At 45.0% G+C, this 25,354-nt stretch overlaps 3 protein-coding genes across 11 annotated transcripts in view; all 3 read left to right on the top strand.

Annotated features, from left to right (window-relative positions):
• LOC101014050 (zinc finger protein 600) overlaps nucleotides 1–25,354 on the top strand; it is a 219,897-nt gene that overhangs the window by 88,630 nt on the left and 105,913 nt on the right. The window lies entirely within an intron of this gene.
• On the top strand, nucleotides 705–22,576 carry LOC101010106 (zinc finger protein 468). 8 transcript variants are annotated; one of them, XM_031660216.1, is made up of 6 exons: nucleotides 705–1,365; nucleotides 2,766–2,889; nucleotides 3,762–3,880; nucleotides 4,949–5,036; nucleotides 11,441–11,567; nucleotides 18,990–22,576. In XM_031660216.1, the coding sequence occupies exons 4-6, from the start codon at nucleotides 5,022–5,024 to the stop codon at nucleotides 20,417–20,419; spliced, it is 1,572 nt and encodes a 523-aa protein (XP_031516076.1). In that variant the 5' UTR covers nucleotides 705–1,365; nucleotides 2,766–2,889; nucleotides 3,762–3,880; nucleotides 4,949–5,021; the 3' UTR covers nucleotides 20,420–22,576. The 8 variants fall into 8 exon arrangements, with proteins under 8 accessions (XP_031516076.1, XP_009193439.3, XP_031516077.1 ...); XM_009195175.4 differs by lacking the exon at nucleotides 2,766–2,889; XM_031660215.1 differs by lacking the exon at nucleotides 705–1,365 and having other exon boundaries at nucleotides 2,706–2,889.
• LOC100999951 (zinc finger protein 28) overlaps nucleotides 11,458–25,354 on the top strand; it is a 52,709-nt gene continuing 38,812 nt past the window's right edge. The window contains exons 1-2 of one of the 2 annotated variants that reach the window (XM_031660192.1): nucleotides 11,458–11,567; nucleotides 12,349–12,472. The gene's annotated coding sequence lies outside the window, so the exon portion shown is untranslated. Of the gene's footprint in view, nucleotides 11,568–12,345; nucleotides 12,473–25,354 lie in introns of both variants that reach the window. The other variant, XM_031660193.1, reaches the window with a different exon arrangement.

Here is a 25,354-nt window from a genome sequence, read left to right as displayed (position 1 = left end):
GGCGGATGACTTGAAGTCAGGAGTTCGAGACCAGCCTGTCCAACATGGTGACAGCCCATCTCTACCTAAAATACAAAAATTAGCCGGGCATGGTGGCGTGCGTCTGTAATGCCAGCTATTCCGGAGACTGAGGCAGAAGAATCGCTTCAACCCAGGAGGCAGAAGCTGCAGTGAGCCGAGATCTCGCCACTGCACTCCAGCCTGGGCGACAGAGAAATACTATGTCTCACACACACACACAAGAAAAAAAATGGAAATAAAAAGGAGAAAGTAATAGATCTCTTTTACAAACGTGCTGGCACAACTAACTGGATATTCACATGGAAAAGAGTAAGGTATCCCTATCTCAGGCAAGGAAATTTTTTTTTTTTTTTTTTTTTTTTTTTTCCTGCGACAGAGTCTGGCTCTGTCGCCCAGGCTGGAGTGCAGTGGCGAGATCTCGGCCCACTGCAAGCTCCACCTCCCGTGCTCACAGCATTCTCCTGCCTCAGCCTCCTGAGTAAGCTGGGACTATAAGCGCCGGCCACCACGCCCGGTTAATTTTTGTATTTTTAGTGGAGACGGGGCTTCACCGTGTCAGCCAGGATGGTCTCGATGCCCTGACCTCCAGATTCACCCGCCTCAGCCTCCCAAAGTGCTGGGATTACAGGCGTGAGCCACCGTGTCCTAATCAAAATTTTATTTAAAAAAAAAAAAAAAAGCGGGAGGGAATGTTACTTTGTCGCCCAGGCTGGCCAGGACCCCCAGGCTCAGCGATTCTCCCGCTACTGCTTCCTGAGTAGCTGGGACCTCAGGCTCCCGCTCCCACGCCCACGCCCGCGCCCACATCCCTGCTGTGTTTAAGCAGCAGGTAGTGACCTCACTCCTCCCTGGCCTGAGCACTCCGTCCCTCATCCCAGGCGGTGGCCCTAGGGAAGTCTCTGAAGCTGAGCACTGGGTGGACTCTCCCTCCTGAGTGAATGGAGAATAGAAAGGGAGAGGATTTCTATTCTGTCCTGGGGGCCGTCAGCATGAAATCCTACGGTCCACCCAGGCAGGGCTTTGCATTTTACATTCTAGTTTGCATCCTCCTTCCAGACTATTCCAGGGCTTTTGAATCATCCTTCTGCCTTCCTGGCTGCTCTCGCCGCCAAAACCCGGAGAACAGGGGCTGGAAGGACCTTGACAGACACACAGGCCCCGCTCCGGCCCCGCCCTCTGCCGGTTCTAAAGTGCAAGTTCTCTCTGCTTCGCTCCCCACACCCACTTCACCCAGGCCCCGCTCACCTCCTCGTTGGCTCCACCCAGGCCTGGTTTCTGTGTTGCGCGCCCAGATTCGCGCAGACCAGGAAGCGGATCCCGTGGAGTGACCGTCACACCGCAGCGGTGAGTTTTGCTCTGTGTTGTGTTAAGTCTGCGCTCCCCAGGTCCCCGGCACTTCTGTACATGGGATGTGGGGTCCCCGTAGACCTGGAAGTTCTCGTCTTTCTTCCTTCACTCAGAGCAAATGGAGATGTTCTCCTGGGGGTCCGGAAGTCCCTTCTTTTTGGGTTTAAAGTCACCCTGAGGCTGATCCCGTCCTGGGTCTTTCTGCTACAGCGTATACACTTCCTATGGCGTAGTTTTCTTGCTAAAAACCGTTTTTTGACTCCTTCCGCACTGCGCTTTTTAAAGTCCTCACCCGAGAGGTGTATTCCCACCCTGCGCGTCTCCCAGCCTCACCCTGGTCAATTCCTGGAGCACAGCACCGTGACCCCAGTAGCGGGGAGGACGCGTTCTCTGGTCCTGGGATCCTGCAGATCCCACTCTTGTCTGAAGGCGTCGTTGCCCCCCCACCTCCCTCCTCATGCTGGGCCCTGCTGCTCCCCAGGTCTTCTCTCCGCAGTCACCGCTTCCCCTGAGCCCGCACTGTAGAGGTGCCCGGTGCCTGTCCTGTGATACGAGGTGTTCTTGCCTGCCCAGATCCAGCTCTTGGAAAATGCGCTCCTCCGAGATGCTGGCGTCTTCCTCTAAACCCTGGTGTGATTGTGTGGGCCAAAGGGATCAGTAGACAGAGAGAGGGACTGAGAGAGCAGTAGAAAACCAGAGACAGAGAAAAGAAGAATGAGGAAGACCCGTAACAGATGGCAAAGTACAGGATGGGTGAGGGATTTGCCAAGAGACAGCGAAAGTGAAAAAAAGATAAGAAAGCAGGAGGAGAAAAGCAACTGCAGAAATGTAGAGAAAATCTAGATGTACAGAGAGATGAAGGACAGACAACAAGGTAGTGAGGGGCAGCAAAGAGGGAGGCTCAGAGTGAGGGAGAGGAGGAGGCATTTGGAGCCAGGGCAGACAGAGCAGAGTGGTGCTGGTGGCAAGGAGAACAGAGGGAGAACCACAGCAGGGAGAATACCTGGGGATCTGGGGTGCCAGATTGGGGACAGGGGGTTATAACAGGGAAGAGAGAATTTAACAGGGAGAACAGAGGATGCGCAGAGATGGGAGAAGAGGCAGAAATCTATGGAGATTGAGGACGATCTAAAGCTTGGGCAGAAGGAGCAACTAGAGGTTAAATAAGTTGTGACGATGGAGCCCGGGTAATTTTTGTATTTTTAGTAGAGACAGGATTTCACCATGTTGGCCAGGTTGGTCTCAAACCCCTGACCTCAGGTAATCCACCCACCTCCACCTCCCAAAGTGCTGGAATTACAGGTGTGAGCCACCGCAGCTGTCCACCCATGTATTCTTGATTGAAAAATTTGCTTATGTCTTAGTTCTGCAGCTGACCCTGTTTCCCTGTTTCCAAGGTCAATAGCTGTGTGTTCACACTTCTGCATTTTATAAATGTTACTGAGATTTTCTTCTAAGGAAGAATTCAATGTTGGCTGTCAGTTTCATCAGAACCTTTCCAAAGAATTTTCTTTAACCCAGGTAGGTGAAAGATGCTTCTCTAAATTTAAGGATGGAATAAGAACAACCCATCCCATTAGCCCTTCCAGGCCCCCATGTAAGAATTCAGGCACACCTTCTCACTCATCTCAGACCTTCTCAGGGTAACATGGTGAAAATGTTTCCCGCTCTGAGCCCCGGTGCGCCTCCCTGCAACTTGGCGATGAAGGGCTAGACCAGAAAAGCTCAACCTGAGTGACCCTGACCCCTGAAATGATTGGCAAAATAGTGGCGGTGTCTGCGTGTGGCTTTTTGTCTGGGAGAGGGGAGTGCCCAGTTGTAATTAGAATTTTCCATGGGAGGCAGTAACCCAAAAATGAAAAAAAAAGAAAAAAAAGGCAGAGGAATGGAAGAAACAGAGCGGTAGACTCAGAAACAGAGACCATCTTCAGAGGCCTTTGTCTGTATGAGGATATCACAGCTACGTCTAAAGCAGGTCGTGTCAGTCCCTGGCAGGGAACCCTCCACCGGCTTCCTGTGTTCCCCGGGACAAAAGTCCAGCTCTTCACTGTGGCTCCACAGCCCTGTGACCAGGGCCCCTGCCAGTGTCCAGCCTCCTCCTGGGAGCTTGCCCTCCTCTCCTGACTCCCTCTGCCCCAGTCACATTTGCTTTTCTCTTTTTTCAAACATCAAAATCCTTCCTGTCTCAGGTCGTTGTCTCCACTTTTATTCTATGTTTCTGAATGAAGATGGCACTGTCCCTTTCTCCTTCAGGTCTAGGCTCAGAGATGCCTCCCATGCCCTCCCACCCCCATCTAAAGTTCCCTCTGCCTGTCAGTGTCTATCACATTAGTCAAGTTTTCTTATCTCTGTGTCAATCTTATCAGAAATGCACTTTTTTTTTTTCCAAACAGACTCTCACTGTGTCCTCCAGGCTGTGAGTACAGTCTTGTGATCTTGGCTCACTGCAACCTCTGTCTCCTGGGTTCAACTGATTCTTGTGCCTCAGCCTCCCAAGTAGCTGAGATTACAGGTGTGTGCCTCCACACCCTGCTAATTATTGTATTTGTATTTTATTTTATTTTTGAGTCTTACTCTGTCGCCCAGGCAGGAGTGCAGTGGTGCAATCTCAGGTCACTGCAGCCTCCACCTTCCAGGTTCAAGAAATTATTCTTCCTCAGCCTCCTGAGTAGCTGGGATTACAGATGCCCATGAAGCTCGGCTACTTTTTATATTTTTAGTACAGACAGGGTTTCACCATGTTGGCCAGGCTGGTCTCGAACACGTGACCTCAAGTAATCCACCCACCTCTGCCTTTCAGAGTGCTAGTATTACAGGCATGAGCCACCGTGCCTGGCCCAGTTTTTGTATTTTTAGTAGAGACAGGTTTTCTCCATGTTGGCCAGGCTGGTCTCAAGCTTCTGAGCTCAAGTGATGCTTCCACCTCAGCTTCCTAAGTAGCTAGGACCACAGACACACAGATGTGCACCACCCTACCTGGCTAAGTTTTTGTATTTGTGATAGAGTTTTCCTGAAGGGGAGCTCATCCCAGCCCAGCTCCCCACAGCTGAAGTGTGTGGGGGGGGGGCGGGGGGGGAGCTTCTCCAGGAGGGGAGCAGGAGTTTTCCTTTAGGAATTTTTTGTTCCTGGTGCAGTGGGCAGCAGAGGGGACCGTATTTCCTCAGGGTGAGGTCTCCTTTGTTTGTGTCATTGTGTTACAGGGAGGGGGCGTGTTGATTCTGAGCAATAAACAGCATATTTTTATTTTATTTTATTTATTTTTTTTTTTTTTGAGACGGAGTCTCGCTCTGTCGCCCAGGCTGGAGTGCAGTGGCCGGATCTCAGCTCACTGCAAGCTCCACCTCCCGGGTTTACGCCATTCTCCTGCCTCAGCCTCCCGAGTAGCTGGGACTACAGGCGCCCGCCACCTCGCCCAGCTAAGTTTTCGTATTGTTTAGTAGAGACGGGGTTTCACCGTGTTAGCCAGGATGGTCTCGATCTCCTGACCTCGTGATCCGCCCGTCTCGGCCTCCCAAAGTGCTGGGATTACAGGCTTGAGCCACCGCGCCCGGCCCTAAAACAGCATATTTTTAACATTCAGGATTGACTTCTAAAGACTCTTGGTCCATGAGGAAGAAACCCGGAAGAGGAAGAGGAAAGCAGAGGAGTCAGGGATGGCTCTTCCTCAGGTGAGATGATATTTCGGTGGATTGTTCTGTCTCCTTCCTTTCAGAAACGGTGGGCCTTGGAGTTGGGAATCTTCTCTGAGTCTGAAGCGTCCTGCCTGACAGGTTTGCTCACACTCACCCATGCCTTCCCTCAGTCCCTCTCATCTCGCTTGGATTCCATCTCTCGTGACCCAGTGACATGAAGTTGGGAAGAGGCGGCACTGGGCATGGGCCTGGGAAGGGCTCACACCAGACATGGATGGAGACGGGGTGAGGGTCCCGTGGTGTCAGTGCTGTTGGGCAGCAGGGATTGTTCAGGGGCCACATCTGGATGCACTGTCAGCTCTCTGTGGACCAGGATTAGAACGGCTGCCAATGGAAGTCACGTATTAATGTGCACAAAGTACGTGGTAAATTCTAGAAAAGGAGACCAATAAAGGAAAACCTTTACTCCCTGATTTTGTACCACATTATTAGGTAATTGAGTGAGTTACTGTGTTTCTGACTCCAAAAATCTTACTAATTAGAATGGAAAGTTCATACATAGACATGAATAATACATGAATGATTCCTTTATTATTATCATTATTATTATTATTATTATTATTTGAGGCAGTATTTTGCTCTTGTTGGCCAGGCTGGAGTGCAATGGCATGATCTCAGGTCACTGCAACCTCCGCCTCCTGGGTTCAAGCGATTCTCCTGCCTCAGCCTCCCAAGCAGCTGGGATTAAAAGCATGCGCCACCATGCCCAGCTAATTTTGTATTTTTAGTAGAGACGGGGTTTCTCCATGTTGGTCAGGCTGGTCTCAAACTCCCGACCTCAGGTGATCCACCCACATTGGCCTCCTAACGTGCTGGGATTACAATTGTGAGCCACCGGGCCTGGCCTATTCCTTCATTATTTTAAGAATATGAAATCGGCCGGGCGCAGTGGCTGACGCCTGTAATCCCAGCACTTTGGGAGGCCGAGACGGGTGGATCACGAGGTCAAGAGATCGAGACCATCCTGGCTAACACAGTGAAACCCCGTCTCTACTAAAAATACAAAAAATTAGCCGGGTGCGGTGGTGGGCGCCTGTAGTCCCAGCTACATGGGAGGCTGAGGCAGGAGAATGGCATGAACCCGGGAGGTGGAGCTTGCAGTGAGCCAAGACTGTGCCACTGCACTCCAGCCTGGGCGACAGAGCAAGACTCCATCTCAAAAAAAAAAAAAAAAAAAAAAGGATATGAAATCAATGTAAATAATAGGAGGAGATTCATTAAACTATTCTTAGCACATTAAGCTCATGAAGACAGTGGTGTCACTGTGGAGAGGCTTGTGAAACAGGTGTTTGTGGTAAAAATGGTTACAATTTTTCTCAAATATGAGAGTAGTACTTCTTTTTTATCCTAGAGGATAAAGCCATATTCTCATTCCACCTATTATTATTATATTCTGAAATGAAGTCTTGCTTTGTTGCCCAGGCTGGAGTGCAGTGGCATGATCTCAACTTACTGCAACCTCTGCCTCCTAGGTTGAAGCGATTCTCCTGTGTCAGCCCACCTAGTAGCTGGGATTATAGGCATGCACCACCACGCCTGGCTAATTTTTTTGTACTTTTAGTGGAAACGGCTTTTTACCATGCTGGCCAGGCTGTCTTCCAACTCCTAACCTCAGGTGCTCTGCCTGTCTCAGCCCCTGAGAGCACTGGGATTACAGGCACAAGCCACCGTGCCCAGCTCCACCAGTTATTATTCCATATAAATGGTTATGTTTAAACATCACATGATGTATATATTTGTTTTGTGGTAAGTCTCCAACCAAAGCTGCAGCTTAGGCCCTTGGCCATAAGGCATCTCCTTTCCTTGTCACATCCTCCACCCTCCTTCCAACCTCACTGGGGAGCCGCTACCGTCAGTTCTGTGTTAGGTGTCAGAGCAAGTCTCATACATGTGTATTTCTGCATCATTATGAGATTTAAAAAAATTTTGGGCCAGGCGTGGTGGCTCACACCTGTAATCCCAGCACTTTGGGAGGCTGAGGCCACCAGATCATGAGGTCAGGAGATTGGGACCATCCTGGCTAATATGATGAAACCCTGTCACTACTAAAAAATACAAAAATTAGCCGGGCGTGTTGGTGGGCACGTGTAGTCCCAGCTACTTGGGAGGCTGAGGCTGGAGAATGGCGTGAAGCTGGGAGGCGGAGCTTGTAGTGAGCCAAGATCTTGCCACTGAGCTCCAGCCTGGGCGACAGAGCAAGACTCCGTCTCAAAAAAAAAAAAGAAAGAAAAAAGAATTCTGTTGTAAATTTTTAAAAAATTTTATTTTATTTTTTCACTTTATGCTTGGGGCTACATGTGAAGGCTTGTTACAGGGGTAAACTCACATCATCGGGTTTTGTTGTACCAATTATTTCATCACTCCAGTATCAAGCCCAGTACCCAATAGTTATTTTTATTTTATTTTATTTTAATTTAATTTTATTTTATTTTTTGAGATGGAGTCTCACTCTGTCACCCAGGCTGAAGTGCAGTGGTATGATCTCGGCTCACTACAACCTCCACCTCTTGGGTTCAGGCAATTCTCTGCCTCAGCCTTCTGAATAGCTGAGATTGCAGGCGCCTGCCACCATGCCCAGCTAATTTTTTTTGTATTTTTAGTAGAGACGGGGTTTCGCCATCTTGGCCAGGTTGGTATTGAACGCCTGACCTCATGATCTACCCACCTCAGCCTCCCAAAGTGCTGGGATTACTGGTGTGAGCCACCAAACCTGGCTGTTATTTTTTATTTATTTATTTTTTTCAAGACTGAGTTTTGCTCTTGTTGCCCAGGCTGGAGTATAATGGCATGATCTCAACTCACTGCAACCTCTGCCTCCCAGGTTCAAGTGAGTCTCCTGCCTCAGCCTCTCGAGTAGCTGGGTTTTCAGGTGCCAGCCACCATGCCTGGCTAATTTTTGTATTTTTAGTAGAGACAGAGTTTCACCATGTTGGCCAGGCTGGTCTTGAACTCCTGTCCTCAGGTGATCCACCCGCCTAAGCCTCCCAAAGTGCTGAGATTACAGGTGTGAGCCACTGTGCCCGGGCCCAGTAGTTATTTTCTCTGCTCCTCTCCTTCCTCCCACTGCCAAGACGAGATTCCTCTTCAGTTAAACAAATCTTGCTACTTTTATATTTTTAAAACCTTTATAAATACATATACACACACATAAATACACGTACATCTATACATATACATACATATATACATACATACATATATATTTTGAAAATCTGGGGAAAATTACAACCCTTTTTATTAATATCTAATTTCTTGTGAGTCTATGTAGGTTTTATTATTGTTTTGGACTTACATATTTTCATACTTTGAGTAATGCTGTTTTCATATATTTATTTTATTTTGAGACAAGGTCTCAGTCTGTTGCCCAGGCTGGAGTGCAGTGGCATGATCTTAGCTCACTGCAACCTCCACCCTCAGGCTCAAGCCATCCCTCAACCTCTGCCTCTCAGGTGGCTGGGACTGCAGGTGCCCCCATGCCTGGTTAATTTTAATTTTAATTTTTTGAGCAGAATCTTGCTCTGCAGCCCAGGCTGGAGTGCAGTGGTGTGATGTCGGCTTACTGCAACCTCTGCCCTCCTGGTTCAAGTGATTCTCCTGCCTCAGACTCCCGAGTAGCTGGGACTACAGGCGAGTGCCACCATGCCTGGATAATTTTTTATTTTCAGTAGCGATGGGGTTTCACCTTTTTAGCCAGGATGGTTTCCATTTCATAACCTTGTGATCTGCCCACCTCAGTCTCCCAAAGTGTTGAAATTACAGGCGTGAGCCACCTCATCCAGCTTTTTTTTTTTTTTTTTCTTTTTGAGACAAATTCTCGATTGCCCAGGCTGGAGTGCAGTAGTGCAATTTCAGATCACTGCAACCTCTGCCTCCCAAGTTCCAGTGATTCTCCTGTTTTAGCCTTTCAAGTAGCTGGGATTATAGTCACGTGCTATCCCCCGCGGCTAATTTTTTCGTATTTTTAGAAGAGGCGGTGTTTCACCATTTTGGCCATGCTGGTCTTGAACTCCTGACCTCAGGTGATCTGCCTGCTTCAGCCTCACAGAGTGCTGGGATTACAGACACGAGCCACCATGCCCAGCCCCACCAATTATTGTTAAATATATATTGTTATATATTTAAACATCACATGATCTATATATTTGTTTTGTGGTAAAACTCCAAGCAAAGCTGCAGCTTAGACCCTTGGCCATAGGGCATCTTCTTTCCCTGTCACGTCCTCCACCCTCCTTCCAGCCTCACTGGGGAGCCGCTACTGTCAGTTCTGTGTCAGGTGTTGGAGCAAGTCTCATACAGACGTATTTGTGCATCGTTATGAGGCTTTAGAAAAAATTCTGTAGTAACTTAAAAAAAGTTCTTTCCTTTTTCTTTTTTTTTTGAGACAGAGTCTCACTCTGTCGTTTAGGCTGCAGTGAAGTGGCGTGATCTCAGCTCACTGCAACTTCTGCCTCCTGGGTTCAAGCACTTTCCTGCCTTAGCCTCTTGAGTAGCTGAGATTATAGACAGCCAACACCATGTCTGGCTATTTTTTGTATTTTTAATAGAGAAGGGGTTTCATTATCTTGGCCAGGCTGGTCTTGAACTCCTGACCTCGTTATTCACCTGCCTCAACCTCTTAAAGTGCTGGGATTACAGGTGTGAGCCACTGCGCCTGGCCCATAATAGTTATTTTTTCTGCTCCTCACCTTCCTCCCGGTCTCTACCCTCAAGTAGACCCCAGTATCTGTTGTTTTCTTCTTTGTGTTTTAGTAAATATTTTACTTTGATATTTGATCCTGCTGGTTGTGAATTTACCTGTTGTCATGTTAGTAAACATGGCTAGCTTGCTCTTTGCCATCTGCGTTGGAAAACGGACTGAATGACAACATGTGGGTCCTTTGCGATTTTTCTCTGTATAAAGAGTGCCGTAGTGGCTGCCTCTGCGCACGCCTGCATTCCTACACATATCTGAACATTCCTCCAGGTCAGGCAGTTGAAAGCGTGATTGCTTCCTCTAAGATAGGGCATTTCCTGTTTTCTTAGATCTGACAAGATTCCCCCCTGCCCCCGACTGCCAAAGTGTCCTTTTCCAGCAAGATGAGATCCCTCTTCAGTTAAACAAAACTTGCTACTTTTCATATTTTTAAAAACTTTACATATGTACATACGCATTCCCACAAACATGCACACACATATACATACAAATACATGTATACACACATATGCATATATTTCAAAAATCTTTTATATTTTGAAAATCTGGGACAAATGATAACCTTTTGTATTAACATCTAGTTTTTTGTGAATCTCTGTGGGCTTTATTATTTTATATGAACATATATATACACGATTGATTTTTGTACTTTGAGTAATTTTGTTTTCACGTATTTTATTTTATTTTGAGATGGGGTCTCGCTTTGTTGCCCAGGTGTGAGTGCCCTGGCGGGACCGTAGCTCACTGCAACCTCCACCATCAGGGTCAAGCCACCCTCCCTCCTTAGCCTTCCAAGTAGCTGGGACCACAGGTGCCTCCCACCATGCCCAGCTAATTTTTTTTTTTTTAATTTTATTTTTTTGAGATGGAGTTTCTGTTTCCTAGGCTGGAGTGCAGTGACGTGATCTGAGATCATTGCAACCTCTGCCCCCCCGGATCAAGCAATTCTCCTGCCTCAGCCTCCTGCGTAGCTGGGATTACAGGCATGTGTCACTATGCCCAGCCTATCTTTTACTGTGGACATTGTCATTTTTTAAGACATCAGTCGGGCCGGGCATGGTGGCTCACGCCTGTAATCCCAGCACTTTGGGAGGCCGAGGCAGGCGGATCACAAGGTCAGGAGATCGAGACCATCCTGGCTAACACGGTGAAACCCTGTCTCTACTAAAAATACAAAAAATTAGCCAGGCCTGGTGGCGGGCGCCTGTAGTCCCAGCTACTCGGGAGGCTGAGGCAGGAGAATGGCGTGAACCCGGGAGGCGGAGCTTGCAGTGAGCCGAGATCGTGCCACTGCACTCCAGCCTGGGCGACAGAGCGAGACTCCGTCTCAAAAAAAAAAAAAAAAACACATCAGTTTTGCTCTCTCTCATCTAGATAATGAATGTCACCTGGTGTGTCAATAAAAGTTCCAAACGTTTTTATAACAGGAACCCAACATTGATTTTTTATTTATTTCTTGTATTTTTCACAAACATAAGAAATTTATACTGAAAGTGTGTCTTGATTATACTCAAAGTGTAATAAAACACATCTGGTGAGACGTCATGTGATGAGAAATCCCTCACTCAGATTTGTCAGAACATTCTCTACAATTAAATCCACACTTTCCCCTCTCTCGTCTTCTCATTTTCTGTAAGGATAAGAACTCCTCCCATAGCCATTTGCTTAAAATGTGTTTTCATTCCAGGGTCTGTTGACATTCAGGGATGTGGCCATAGAATTCTCTCAGGAGGAGTGGAAATGCCTGGACCCTGCTCAGAGGACTCTATACAGAGACGTGATGCTGGAGAATTATAGGAACCTGGTCTCCCTGGGTGAGGATAACTTCCCTCCTGGGGATGTGCCCTTGTGTATCTTTGCATTTTCTCTGTTTCTCTTGGGAGCCACATCGTTCCTTGACTAAAATGGAAGCCGTATTGATTTTGAAATGAAAAGTTTCATGATGTAGCATCTGGACTTTCACTGTCCCGTTTGTTTAGATGTTCTGCATTCTTCATGATAGCTCAGTGGGGATTCCAGAACTAAAGTAGGCATAAAACCTTATCACAGCCTGGTCGTTGTGGCTCACACCAGTCATCCCAGCACCTTGGGAGGCCAAGGCATGTGGATCACTACAGGTGAGGAGTTTGAGACCAGCCTGACCAACTTGGAGAAACCCAATCTCTACTAAAAATACAAAAATTAGCCAGATGTTGTGGTGCACACCTGTAATCCCAGCTCCTGGAAAGGCTGAGGAAAGAGAATCACTTGAACCCAGGAGGCCAAGGTTGCAGTGAGCCGAGAACACACCAGCCCGGTGACAGAGCACGACTGTGTTTCAAAAGACAAAAACAAAACCTTATGGCTGACTTTAAAGATATCCAGTTTCCTGTTTGCTTCTCCTGTGCTTTCAATTCAGTAGTTCTTGGAAGAGAGCTCGATGTCCACATATTACATATTACAACGCTCCCCAAGCATTCAGAGGGAGGCAGTCAGCGGAGCAATTAGTGAAATATTTTCCTAGATTCATCTGTAATGTCTTCCTTCCTACAGAAACGTAGGGCTGGGACTCTAGAAAAGCACCAGCACGTTATGGTCCTTTCTTTTGATAAGCAGGAGTCTCTTTCTGACCTGCTGTCTCCATGTTGGAGCAAGGGAAAGAGCCCAGGACTGTGGAGAGTGAAGTGAAAATAGCAAAAATATCCAGCTGGGAGGGAATGTATTACAGGTGTAAAGGCAGGTAAGAGCTCAGATGGGCAGAGTGGAAGCTCCACCTTCCACTAGTGTGTGGGGAAACTCTGCAAGTGGGAGAATTCTGTGGGAAAAGTTAAGTTTAAGTCCTGACATCCCTGAATGGACATCTTTCTGAAGGGGGCCTGCCCCTTCACACCTGTGGGTATTTCTCGTCAGGTGGGACAAGAGATTGAGTAAAGAAATAAAGAAATAAGACACAGAAACAAAGTATAGAGAAAGAACAGTGGGCCCAGGGGACCGGCACACTCAGCATGTGAGGACCTGCCCCGGCACCGGTCTCTGAGTTCCCTCAGTATTTATTGACCATTATTTTTACTATCTTAGTGAGGGGAGTGTAGCAGGGCAACATTAGGGAGAAGGTCATCAGGGAAACATGTGAGCAAAGGAATCTGTATCATGAATAAGTTCAAGGAAAGGTAGTTTGCCTGGATGTGCACGTATGCTAGATTTATGTTTCACTTTACACAAACATCTCAATGTAGCAAAGAGTAACAGAGCAGTATTTCTGCCAGCATATCTTGCCTCCAGCCATGCTTTTCTCCTTTCTCAGAATAGAATGAATGGGAATGGTCTGCTTTACACTGAGACATTCCATTCCCAGGGACAGAAGCCTTCTTCTTATCTCAACTGCAAAGAGGCCTCCCTCTTTCACTCCTCCTCCTCAGCACAGACCCTTTACAAGTGTCGGGCTGGGGGATGTAAGTTCTTTCCATTCCCATGAGGCCATGTCTCAGGCTGTCTCAGCGGGGGGAAACTTTGGACAATACCCAGGCTTTTTTGGGCAGAGGTCTCTTGGGCTTTCCGCAGTGCATTGTGTTCCTGGTTAATCGAGAATGGAGAATGGCGGTGACTTTTACCAGGCATACTGCCTGCAAACATATTGTTAACAAGGCACATCCTGCACAGCCCTAAATCCCTTAAACCTGGATTCAATACAGCACATGTTTCTGTGAGCACAGGGTTGGGGCTAAAGTTACAGGTTAACAGCATCTCAAAGCAAAACAGTTTTTCTTAATATAGATGAAAATGGAGTTTCTTATGTCTTCCTTTTCTACATAGACACAGTAACAAGCTGATCTCTCTTTTCTCCACACTTTGTTTGTGCCTGCTTATCTCTCTGCTCTTACTTTCTTTCTTTGCTTTCTTTTTTTTATGACAGAGTCTCACTCTGTCGCCCAGGCTACAGTGCAGTGGTACGATCATGGCTAACTGCAGCCTCCACCTCCTGGGCACAAAGGATTCTTGTCCCCCGGATTCCTGAGTAGCTGGAACTGCAGTTGCTCACCACCATGCCCAGCTAATTTTTGTGTTTTTAGTAGGGATGGGGATTCACCATGTTGGTCAGGCTGGTCTCAAACTCCTGATCTCAAGTGATCCACTTACCTGGGATTCCCAAAGCACTGGGATTATAGGCATGAGCTGCCATGCCTAACCATTGTTATCATTTTAAATAGTTTTGTCCTTTAGTTCTTAGTAAACATGTAACAACCAGTGTCCATTCCTTTCAGTATGCAGAAGTGAAGTGCGTTGTATAGATATTTGGGCAGAGGTTATTGTTGCAGGTATGTTAAACATCTTAAAGTTATAGCATAATAATGAAATTTAAAATTTCCATAACCTGGACATGTGCAGTGGCTCACGCCTATAATCCCAGTACTTTGGGAGGCCGAGGTGGGCAGATCACCTGAGGTCAGGAGTTCAAAACTAGCCTGGCTAACATGTCGAAACTTTGTCTCTACTAAAATTACAAAAATTAGCCAGGTGCGGTGGTGGGTGGCTGTAATCCCAGCTACTCAGGAGGCTGAGGCAGGAGGGTCGCTTGCATCTGGAAGGCAGAGGTTGCGGTGAGCTGATATCACGCCATTACACTCCAGCCTTGGAGACAAAAAAAAAAATCCATAACCTGCAAAAACTACTTCTCCACTAGAACTTTTTTTATTTATGTCCGAATTATTTCTGTGTATGTTGCATTTCCGTTAACATATATGTACAGCGTTTTTCATGCCTTTTATTTTAAAAAATATGAAAAAAGTTTAGTTATGAAGAAAAGGTATATGTATGCCAGTTTCTGTATCTGTCCTTTTATTAATTATGTATTTATGAGACAGAGTTTTGTTGTTGTCACCCAGGCTGAAGTACAATGCTGTGATCTCAGCTCACCGCAACCTCTGCCTCTTGGGTACAACCAATTCTCCTGCCTCAGCCTCCCGAGTCGCTGGGATTAGAGGCATGCACCACCACACCCACCTAATTTTGTATTTTTAGTAGAGACAGGGTTTCTCCTTGTTGGCCAGGCTGATCTCGAACTCCTGACCTCAGGTGATTCGCCTGGCTCGTCCTCCCAAAGTGCTGGGATTACAGGAATGAAAGACCATGCCTGGACTATCTGTGTTTTTTATTTACCTTCATTGGATAACTTTATTTATTTATTTATTTAATTTTTTGAGACGGAGTCTCACTCTGTCACCCCGGCTGGAGTGCAGTGGTGTGATCTTGACTGACTGTAACCTCCGCCGTCCGGGTTCAAGCAATTCTCCTTCCTCAGCCTCCCGAGTAGCTGCGACTACAGGTGTGTGCCACTATACCCAGCTAATTTTTGTATTTTTAGTAGAGATGGGGTTTCACCATGTTAGTTGGCCGGGATGGTCTCGATCTCCTGAGCTGGTGATCTGCCCACTTCAGCCTCTCAAAGTGCTGGGATTACAGGCATGAGCCACCACACCCGGTCTGGCGAACTTTTTATATGCTTGTGGGTTGGAGTTACTCTTTAGCCTTCTTTCATTTCTCTTTTTTTTCTCTCTGAGACAGAGTTTCGGTCTGTTACCCAGGCTAAAGTGCAGTGATGTGATCTAGGCTCACTGCAACCTCCACTTCCCAGGTTCAAGCAATTCTCCTGCCTCAGTCTTCCAAGTAGCTGGGACTACAGGTGAGTGCTAACACACCGGGCTAATTTTTTGGTATTGTTTTTAGTAGAGTCGGAGTTTCAGCTTGTCAGCCAGGATGGCCTCAATCTCCTGGCCTGGTGATCCTCCCACCTCAGCCTCCCAAAATGCTGGGATTACTCGCACTAGCCACCACACCTGGCCTGTCTCAAGGTTTTTAAAATATGTTAGTGCTAGTAGATGGCTTCAAGTATTGCAAGTTTTACAGTACAGACTCTCAACTTCCTTAGTTTAATAAGATTTGTCAGCTTTTGGTGATGTTAATGATGAGTTGCTCTTTTTCCTGTCTCTGTCATTTCACTTTCCTGTTAGAAATAGATTAGACTGGCTGGCCATGGTGGCTCACCCCTCTAATCCCAGCACTTTGGGAGGCTGCGACAGGTTGATCGCTTGTCAGGAGTTTGAGACAAGCCTGGCCAACATGGTGAAACCCCATCTCTACTAAAAATACAAAAATTAGCTGTGCGTGGTGGCGTGCACCCATAATCCCAGCTAATTGGGAGGTTGAGGCAGGAGAATCCCTTGAACCCGGGAGGTGGAGGTTGCAGTGAACCAAGATCATGCCACTGAACTCCAGACTTGGCGACACAGTGAGACTCTGGGCTGAGGAGGGAGAATCACTTGAGGTAGGATAATCCTGCCAGTACACCCCAGCCTGGGTGATAAACCGTGACTCCATCTCAAAAACAAACAAAAAAGGAAATAGCTTAAACTGGGAGGCTTCAGATACAGAAATTTATTTCTCATGAATTTGCAAAGTGGGAAATCCAAGAGCAAGGTGCCAGCCAAATTGGTTCCTGGTGAGAGCCTTCTTCATAGTTTAGCCCAGCCATCTCCCTGCTGTGTCCTGACATGGTGGAAAGAGGAACAGGCAATGAGCTCTTTAATGTCTCTTTATAAATGCACTGGTCCTATTCACGAGTACAACACCCATGACTCAATTCTCTCAAGGTCTGCACCTGTAGGAACATCCTATTAGAGAATACCAAAGCTACCAAGGCTTATTTGAAAAGTAGTTATTGGCCGGGCGCGGTGGCTCAAACCTGTAATCTCAGCACTTTGGGAGGCCAAGACGGGCGGATCACGAAGTCAGGAGATCGAGACCATCCTGGCTAACACGGTGAAACCCCATCTCTACTAAAAAATACAAAAAACCAGCCAGGCGAGGTGGCGGGTGCCTGTAGTCCCAGCTACTCGGGAGGCTGAGGCAGGAGAATAGCGTGAACCTGGGAGGCGGAGCTTGCAGTGAGCTGAGATCCCGCCACTGCACTCCAGCCTGGGCGACAGAGCAAGACTCCGTCTCAAAAAAAAAAAAAAAGAAAAGTAGTTATTTATCTTATTTTATTTTTTTGAGACAAACTCTCATCTTGTTGCTGAGGCTGGAGTGCAGGGGCATGATCTTGCCTCACTGCAACCTCCACCTCCCGGGTTCAAATGTTTCCTGCCTCAGATTCCCAAGTAGCTGGGATTACAGGCGTCTTCCACCATGCGCAGCTGATTTTTTTGTAGTTTTAGTAGAGATGGTGTGTCGCCATGTTGTCTGGACTGGTCTTGAACTCCTGAACGCATGATTCACCCACCTCAGGCGACCAAAATGCTGGGATTACAGGCATGTGACACTGCACCCGGCTGTTAGCCAATTCTTGTTCCTGATAATGCTGTGTGTTTTCTTGACCTCATATATCAGAAGGTGATCTTAACATGTATTTCAGGTCTTACATTGTGTACTGGTGGTAAGTACAAGTTTTGGCTTTTTTCTTAAGAGGGAATTGTTTAGAATTCTTCAGTCTGTATAAATCTACTTATTTTTTTCTTGCTTGTTTTATCCTGGGTTGCAATATTTGATTAATTGATTTTTATGACTTCACATGTGAATTTTCAGTATGTGGTATGCAATATAACTGACACACTCCCCCATTAATGTCACAAAAGCCATAGCAGTAACACACCTGTAATCCCAGGATTGGGAGGCTCGAGTTGCGGATCACCTGAGCTCAGGACAGTAACTTCAGCCCAACATGGTGAAACTCCATTTCTACTAAAAATAAGAAATTAAGCCAAGAAAGGCATTACGCCTGGGTAAATCCCAGGTGCTCAGGACTCAAAACAAGAAACTTGTATACTCAGGAGGAAGAGGGTTAGTGGAGCCAGATCTGGCACAGCTAGGACTCTGCGCCTCTGGGGTGATGAGCGACTTTGACCAAAAAAAAGCCGTGCCACCTGTGGCCTGAAACTAAGCCTGCAAGCAGTGCCTCTGTCACAGGAGAGAAAGATTTGTGCAAAGAAGTATTCTGGTGCTATATTAATCTTGAGATGGAGTCTCACTCTGTTGCCCAGGGTAAAGCAAAGCAGCACCACCAACTCACCACAATCTTGCCTCCCAAGTTCTAGCGACATTCCGCCAGCCTCCCAAGCAAGTAGCTGGGATTACAGGTGCCCGTGACCACTCGGGTTACTTTTGTATGTTTAGTAGAGATTCTGGCTTGCATGCCATTGGCCAGGCTAGCTGAAAACCTGACCCAGGTGATCCATTTGCCTCGGCCTCCGGAAGTACTGGGATTACAGTCGCGAGCCACCACGCCATGGCTTTTTTTTGAGATGGAGTCTCATTTTATCACCCAGGCTGGAGTGGAGTGGTGCAGTGTTAGCTAACTGCAACCTTGGCCTTTTAGCTTAATGCAATTCTTGTGACTCAGCCTCTGGAGTAGCTGGGAGTACAGGCGCTGGCCACCACACCTGGCTAATTTTTGTAATCTTTTCTTGTCAGTGCTATGGTTATTTGACAATACAGAATTTCCACTAATTTTGGTTATTCTTACAATAGCCTGAGGTGTATTATTTACCAATATAGTATATTGTGTGGTTCTTTAGCATTTATTTGTATACACTAAATATGCTGTAAATATGAAGGATATACATTTTTCTCCGATGTGGCAGTGATAAGTGTGATACGCTGTAGGGTCACTGTGGAAAAACACTCCTTCCTTTAGACTTACACATGTTTGTGTCCTGTCAGTGTTTTGTCATAATATTGGTAATAGGCTTCCATAGAAATGATTTGAAGGACATGTAATCGTCCTTGTTTATTAAAGAATCTTACTCCTTTTGTGTTCCTAAACTTTGTTTTTTTTTTTTTTGTTTTTTTTTTTGAGATGGAGTCTCGCTCTGTTGCCCAGGCTGGAGTGCTGTGGCCGGATCTCAGCTCACTGCAAGCTCCGCCTCCCGGGTTCCCGCCATTCTCCTGTCTCAGCCTCCCGAGTAGCTGGGACTACAGGCGCCCGCCACCTCGCCTGGCTAGTTTTTTGTATTTTTTAGTAGAGACGGGGTTTCACCGTGTTAGCCAGGATGGTCTCGATCTGACCTCGTGATCCGCCCGTCTCGGCCTCCCAAAGTGCTGGGATTACAGGCTTGAGCCACCGCGCCCGGCCGTGTTCCTAAACTTTGAAGCTCATATTTGGGAAGTTGAAAATAAGTATTGTTTTTTTCTGTGATATTTACACATTTCAGTATTATATACCATCCGTACTTAATTGGAAACCTATTGGTGTTTAAATTTTGTAGATATCTCTTCCAAATGCATGTTGAAGACATTGTCATCAACAGGGAAAGGCAATACAGAAGTGATCCTCACCGGGACATTGCAAAGACAAGCAAGTCATCACACTGGAGAATTTTGCCTCCATGAAATTGGGAAAGACATTCATGACTTCGACTTTCAGTGGAAAGAAGATGAAACAAATGGCCATGCAGCACCCATGATGGAAATCAAAGAGTTGACAGGTAGTACAGACCGACATGATCAAAGGCATTCTGGAAACAAGCCTATTAAAGATCAGCTTGGATCAAGCTTTCATTCGCATCTACCTGAACTGCACATATTTCAGCCTGAAGGGAAAATTCATAATCAAGTTGAGAAATCTGTCAACAATGCTTCCTCGGTTTCAACAGCCCAAAGAATTTCTGATAGGCCCAAAACCCTTATTTCTAGTAAGTATGGAAATAATTCCCTCCATTCTTCATTACTCACACAAAAATGGGAAGGACACATGAGAGAAAAATCTTTCCAATGTATCGAGAGTTTCAAATCCTTTAATTGTAGCTCACTCTTAAAAAAACACCAGATAATTCACTTAGAAGAGAAACAATGTAAATGTGATGTATGTGGGAAGGTCTTTAATCAGAAGCGATACCTTGCATGCCATCGTAGATGTCACACTGGTGAGAAACCTTACAAGTGTAATGAGTGTGGCAAGACCTTTGGTCACAATTCATCCCTCTTCATCCACAAAGCACTTCATACCGGAGAGAAACCTTATGAATGTGAAGAATGTGACAAAGTTTTCAGTCGCAAATCACACCTTGAAAGACACAAGAGGATTCATACTGGAGAGAAACCATACAAATGTAAGGTTTGTGATGAGGCTTTCGTGTATAATTCATATCTGGCAAAGCATACTATACTTCACACTGGAGAGAAACCTTACACATGTAATGAATGTGGCAAGGTTTTTAATCGACTATCAACCCTTGCACGCCATCGTAGACTTCATACTGGAGAGAAACCTTACAAATGTGAAGAGTGTGACAAAGTTTTCAGTCGCAGATCACACCTTGAAAGACATAGGAGGATTCATAGTGGAGAGAAACCATACAAATGTGAAGAATGTGACAAAGTTTTCAGTCGCAAATCAAACCTGGAAAGACATAGGAGGATTCATACTGGAGAGAAACCATACAAATGTAAGGTTTGTGGCAAGGCTTTCCAGAGGGATTCACACCTGGCACAACATCAGAGAGTTCACACTGGAGAGAAACCTTACAAATGTAATGAGTGTGGCAAGACCTTCCGTCAGACATCATCCCTTATAATCCATCGTAGGCTTCATACTGGAGAGAAACCTTACAAATGTAATGAGTGTGGCAAGACCTTCAGTCAGATGTCATCCCTTATATACCATCATAGACTTCATAGTGCAGAGAAATCTGAATAGTCTAATGAGTGTGTCAACACCTTCCATCACCATTCAACCCTTGTAAATCACAGGGCCATTCATACTGGAGAGAAACCTTACAAGCGTAATGAATGTTTCAAGGTTTTTAATCAAAAAGCAACCCTTGCACATCATCATAGACATCATACTGCAGAGAAACCTTACAAATGGGAGGAATGTGACAACGTGTTCAGTCATAAGTCAAACCTTGAAAAACATAAGAAGATTCACACTGAAGAGAAACCATACAGATATAAAATTTGTGACAAGGTTTTTGCATATAATTCATACCTGGCAAAACATACTAGAATTCACACTGGAGAGAAACCTTACAAGTCTAATGAATGTGGCAAGACCTTGGGTCAAAATTCACACCTTGTAATTCACACTGGAGAGAAACCTTACAAGTCTAATGAATGTGGCATGGTTTTTAATCAATAATCACACCTTGCAAGTCATCACAGACTTCGTACTGCAGAGAAATCTTACAAACGTGAACAGTGTGACAAAGTTCAGTCGCAAATCCAGCTTCAAATACGTAGGAGAATTCATACTGGAGAAAAAACATACAAATATAAGGTTTGTGACAAGGCTTTCGGGAATGATTCACACCTGACAATACTAGAATTCACACTGGAGAGAAACTTTACAAGTGCAATGAGTGTGGCAAAGCCTTTAGTGGGCAGTCACCACTTATTCACCATCAAGCAATCCATGGGACAGGGAAACTTGACTAATGTAATGATTGTCACAAAGTTTTCAGTAATGCTACAATCATTGCAAGTCATTGGAGAATCCACAATGAAGAGAGATCTTAAAAGTGTAATAAGTGTGGCAAATTTTTCAGACATCGTTCATGCCTTGCATTTCATTGGTGAACTCATGCTGGAGTGAAACCTTACAAATGTCATGATTGTGGCAGGGTCTTCAGTCAAGTTTCATCCTACGCAAAACAGGATAATTCATACAGGAGAGAAAGCTCGCAAGTTTGATGATTGTGGCAAAGCCTTTACTTCACGTTCACACCTCATTAGGCATCAGAAAATCCATACTGGACAGAAATCTTACAAATGTCGTCAGTGTGGCAAGGTCTTCAGTCTGAGGTCACTCCTTGCAGAACATCAGAAAATTCCTTTTGGAGACAGTTGTTTCAGATGCAATGAGTATAACAAACCATCAAACATTAATTGACATTAGAGTCAAATCAGCCTTGACCTGAGTTTGAGTTGACTTAACATTGAGTTCAAGCATTAATTACCATTAAACTGTTTATGTTAAGAGGATTGTGCTGGGGGCCATGGCCCATGCTTGTAATCCCAGCACTTTGAGAGGCAAAGACAGGTAGGTCACTCGAGGTCAGGAGTTTGAGAACACCCTGGCCAACAGATGGGAGCCACTTTTCCCAAACTGTATTTTCTTTTTCTTTTTTTCTTTTTGAGATGGAGTCTTGCTCTGTCGCCCATGTTGGAGTTTAGTGGCATGATCTCGGCTCACTGCAACCCCCTCCTCCTAGGTTCAAGCGATTTTCCTGCCTCAGTCTCCCTAGTAGCTGGCACTACAGTTGTGTGCCACCATACTTGGGTAATTTTTTGTATTTTTAGTAGAGACTGGGTTTTACCGTGTTAGCCAGAATAGTCTCCATATTCTGACTTTATGATCCACCTGACTCCACCTCCCAAAGTGCTGAGATTACAGGTGTGAGCCACTCTGCCTGGCCTGTTTTTTGTTTCTTTAACAAAAAGTTATAGGGATTTCTATGAGTATTGTACTGAATCTAAATCACATTCAGTTGTATAATCATTGAGCAATATTAATTTTTCCAATCAGTATGGGGTTTATATCTATTTATACATGTTTTTAATCATTTTGATCAATGTTTGTAGATTTCAAGGTACAAACCTCACCTTTTAATGCTTATTTCTAAATGTTTCTTAGTTTAAGTTCTTTAGCAAATGGAAGTGGTTTCTAATTTTCTTTTAAAATTATTTATTGTTAATGTATGGAAATTCAGCTAATTTTTGGTGCTGTTGTTCTATTCTGCAAATACACTGAATGTGTTTATTAGTTCCAGTTGCATTTTGATTGACTCTTCGTGATTTTCTTCACAGAATGTCATGTCATCAACGAACAAATAAAATTTGACTTCTTTCTTTCTGATTCGGATGAGTTTGATTTCTTTTGCTATTTCACTGCTCTGGCTAGGACAGCCAGTATTGATTGAATAGAAGGGGTGAGAGTATTCTTGCATCATGTGAGATCCTACAGGAAAAGCATTCCATTTTCCCCGATTGGTTATTTCTGCATTGGTCATTTCATGGATGGTCTTTCTATTGTCGAGGTAAATTTCCTTCTGTATCTATTTTGTTTAGGATTTCCATGATGACTGGATGTTGAATTTTGTGAAATGCTTTTTCTTCGTCTACTGAGATGATGTGATTTTCATCTTTCATTCTGTTCAAGTGGTATATCTCATTGATTTGCTTGAATATGTTGAACCATCCTTGCATCTCAGAAATAAGTGGTACTTGCATATCTACAATCCTTTTTATATCCTCTTGAATACAGTTTGCTAGTACAAGGGGTCTTCAGGAAGTTCATGGAAAAATACATATTATGAGAAAATTGTGCGTGATGTCGCATTTTCTGCACCAAAATAAACTGATACAAGCTTGAGCCCAGGAGGTAGAGGCTGCAGGGAGCCATGAGCATGCCACTGTACTCCAGCGTGGGTGACAGAGCGAGATAGTGTCTCAAGAAATCAATATGGTGAAATTTGGGTAGAGGAACAATGAAATCATTGATGCTTTATGAAAAGGTTATGGAGACGATGCCCAAAAGAAATCACTAGTTTGTAAATGGATAACTCATTTTAAGTTGGGACATGACAGTGTTGATTAAAATATAGAAATTAGCTTGGTGTGGCGAGTGCCTGTAACACAGCTATCGGGAGGCTGAGGTAGAAGAATGACTTTAATTTGGGGACCAGAGGTTGCAGTGAGCCGAGATCACGCAACTGCACTCCAGCTGGGCAACAGCAAGATTCCGTCTCAAAAATAAAATAAAGTAAAATAAAATAAATAAAATAAAAATAAAATCGCTTCTCAAATAAGCTTTGGTATAATCTTAGGAGGTAACATCATTGTTTTGCAACTATAATATGTGTTCGAAAATTCTTCTATGACCCCACATTTCATTAGATATGTTTTTTAACCATTTTAAAACTGATTTTCTCTGAAATTTACTGTGTTCAGTTTGCCTGAGGACTGCATGCTTTCTAGTCTGTATCATAATTGGAAACATTTTCTGGTACCTTATAAATCATTTTAGTTTGTTTCAATGTGTACTTGATAAAGATATGAAGGAACTTTTTCTTTATGCTGACATCAAAATTTAGCTGAAGTAGCCTATTATTCCATTTTCTTTGTTCAAGTCATCTGATTAAACGGTGAGCTGTGAGCTGCTAAGTGAATGTTCCCTTCAAGTTTCTCTGGTCCATAGTATTCTTTGCAGATGTTGAAGGATGGGCAGGATTGACTTGGAACCTTGTTCCAGCAGAGCCCCTATGTTCATGAAGAAAACATTTGCTCAGATCTCCTTTGTACCGCTGCCTCTCTTTCAGTGTTTTAAACACCTATAGCTATGTGTTCCCAATCGTGTTTATTTTGAAGATATTACTATCATTTTTTCTGAGAAAATAGTTACATGTTTAGGATTCATACCATCAGAACCTTAGACGCTGAAAGAGATACTTCATTTGCTCAAGTGTATAAAATTGTCCTGGAATTTTTTTTTTTCTTTTTCTGAGACAGAGTGTCACTAGGTCATCCATGCTTGAGTGCAGCGACATGATCTTGGCTCACTACAACCTCTGCCTCCCAGGGCCAAAGATCCACCCCAGTTAGCCTCTCAAATGGCTGAGACCACGGATGCACACCACCACATCTGGCTAATTTTTTGTACTTTTGGTGAAGTGTCTCCTTCTCGAAACAACAGTGACTCAACCTGTAATGTACAGGTGGGGAATAAGACCAGAAAAGCTCAGTCAGAGTGACGCTGACCCCTGAAATACTTTGCCAAATAGTGTGTGGCTTTTCCTGTAGGAGAGGGCAATGCTCAGGAGTAATTTGAATTTTAAATGGATTCCTGTCCTCCCAAAATGTAAAATCACAAATACCAGAATGGAAAAAACGGGGGATTAGACTCAAATAATCTTGAACCTATTCTTTTCTCTGGCCACACCCACTGCTTTTCCTTATCTCACAGTTTTAACCCACCTACCCATGTCCCCTGCAGGCCTGTCCCCTGAGTTCTACAATCCTGTGTCCAGTTGTCTCAGCTCTCTGCTGGGACATCAAACAGGCATCTCCACCTTCACGTGTCCATAAGTGACTTCCTAAACACCTAAACACATTCCCTTACAGTCCTACACGTCTCAGATGAGGGTGTCGGTGTACTTCTGGAAACTTAGTCAAACTTGACAGCATGTATTTTAAATATGGGAGATAAATTACATTATTTGTAAGTGTTGTCATTTATAATGTAAAGAGAAAGTTGCAGGTATACATAAAAGGAGTGAGAAAATACATCATTTCCGAAATTCTTTTGAAGTGTGAGAGAAAAATATTTTAAGACCTCATCCCTATGGATCTGGGCTCCCAGGACCCCTCTGACCTCACCTCCTGCCTGGGTTCTCCTTGCTCCCTCTGCTCCAGACACGCAGGCTTCTTTCTTTTTTCTGGGACTGAGGTTGCTCCTTTCTCAGGGCCTTCACTCGGGCTGTCCCTCTGCCTAGGATTCTCTGGCCCCTCAGCTGCAAGTGACAAGCAGCGTTTCTTCCCTAAGTATTTGTTCTGACATCAATTTTTCTGTGGAAACTTCTGATCGCCCACAGTCCCCCATTTGACATGGCAGCTCCACCTTCACCCCCACCTCTGG

Source organism: Papio anubis, chromosome 20 (genome assembly GCF_008728515.1).
Source record: "Papio anubis isolate 15944 chromosome 20, Panubis1.0, whole genome shotgun sequence".
Taxonomy (NCBI): Eukaryota; Metazoa; Chordata; class Mammalia; order Primates; family Cercopithecidae; genus Papio; species Papio anubis.
The sequence above is the reverse complement of the archived record's forward strand: the minus strand, read 5'-3'. Positions and strand labels throughout refer to the sequence as shown.

Bases quoted from the DNA above. Each gene is read 5' to 3' on its own strand.
- LOC101010106 (XM_031660217.1), top strand. The intron at 11,568-18,989 runs GTGAGGATAACT...TAAATTTTGTAG, and splicing joins TAGGAACCTGGTCTCCCTGG to ATATCTCTTCCAAATGCATG.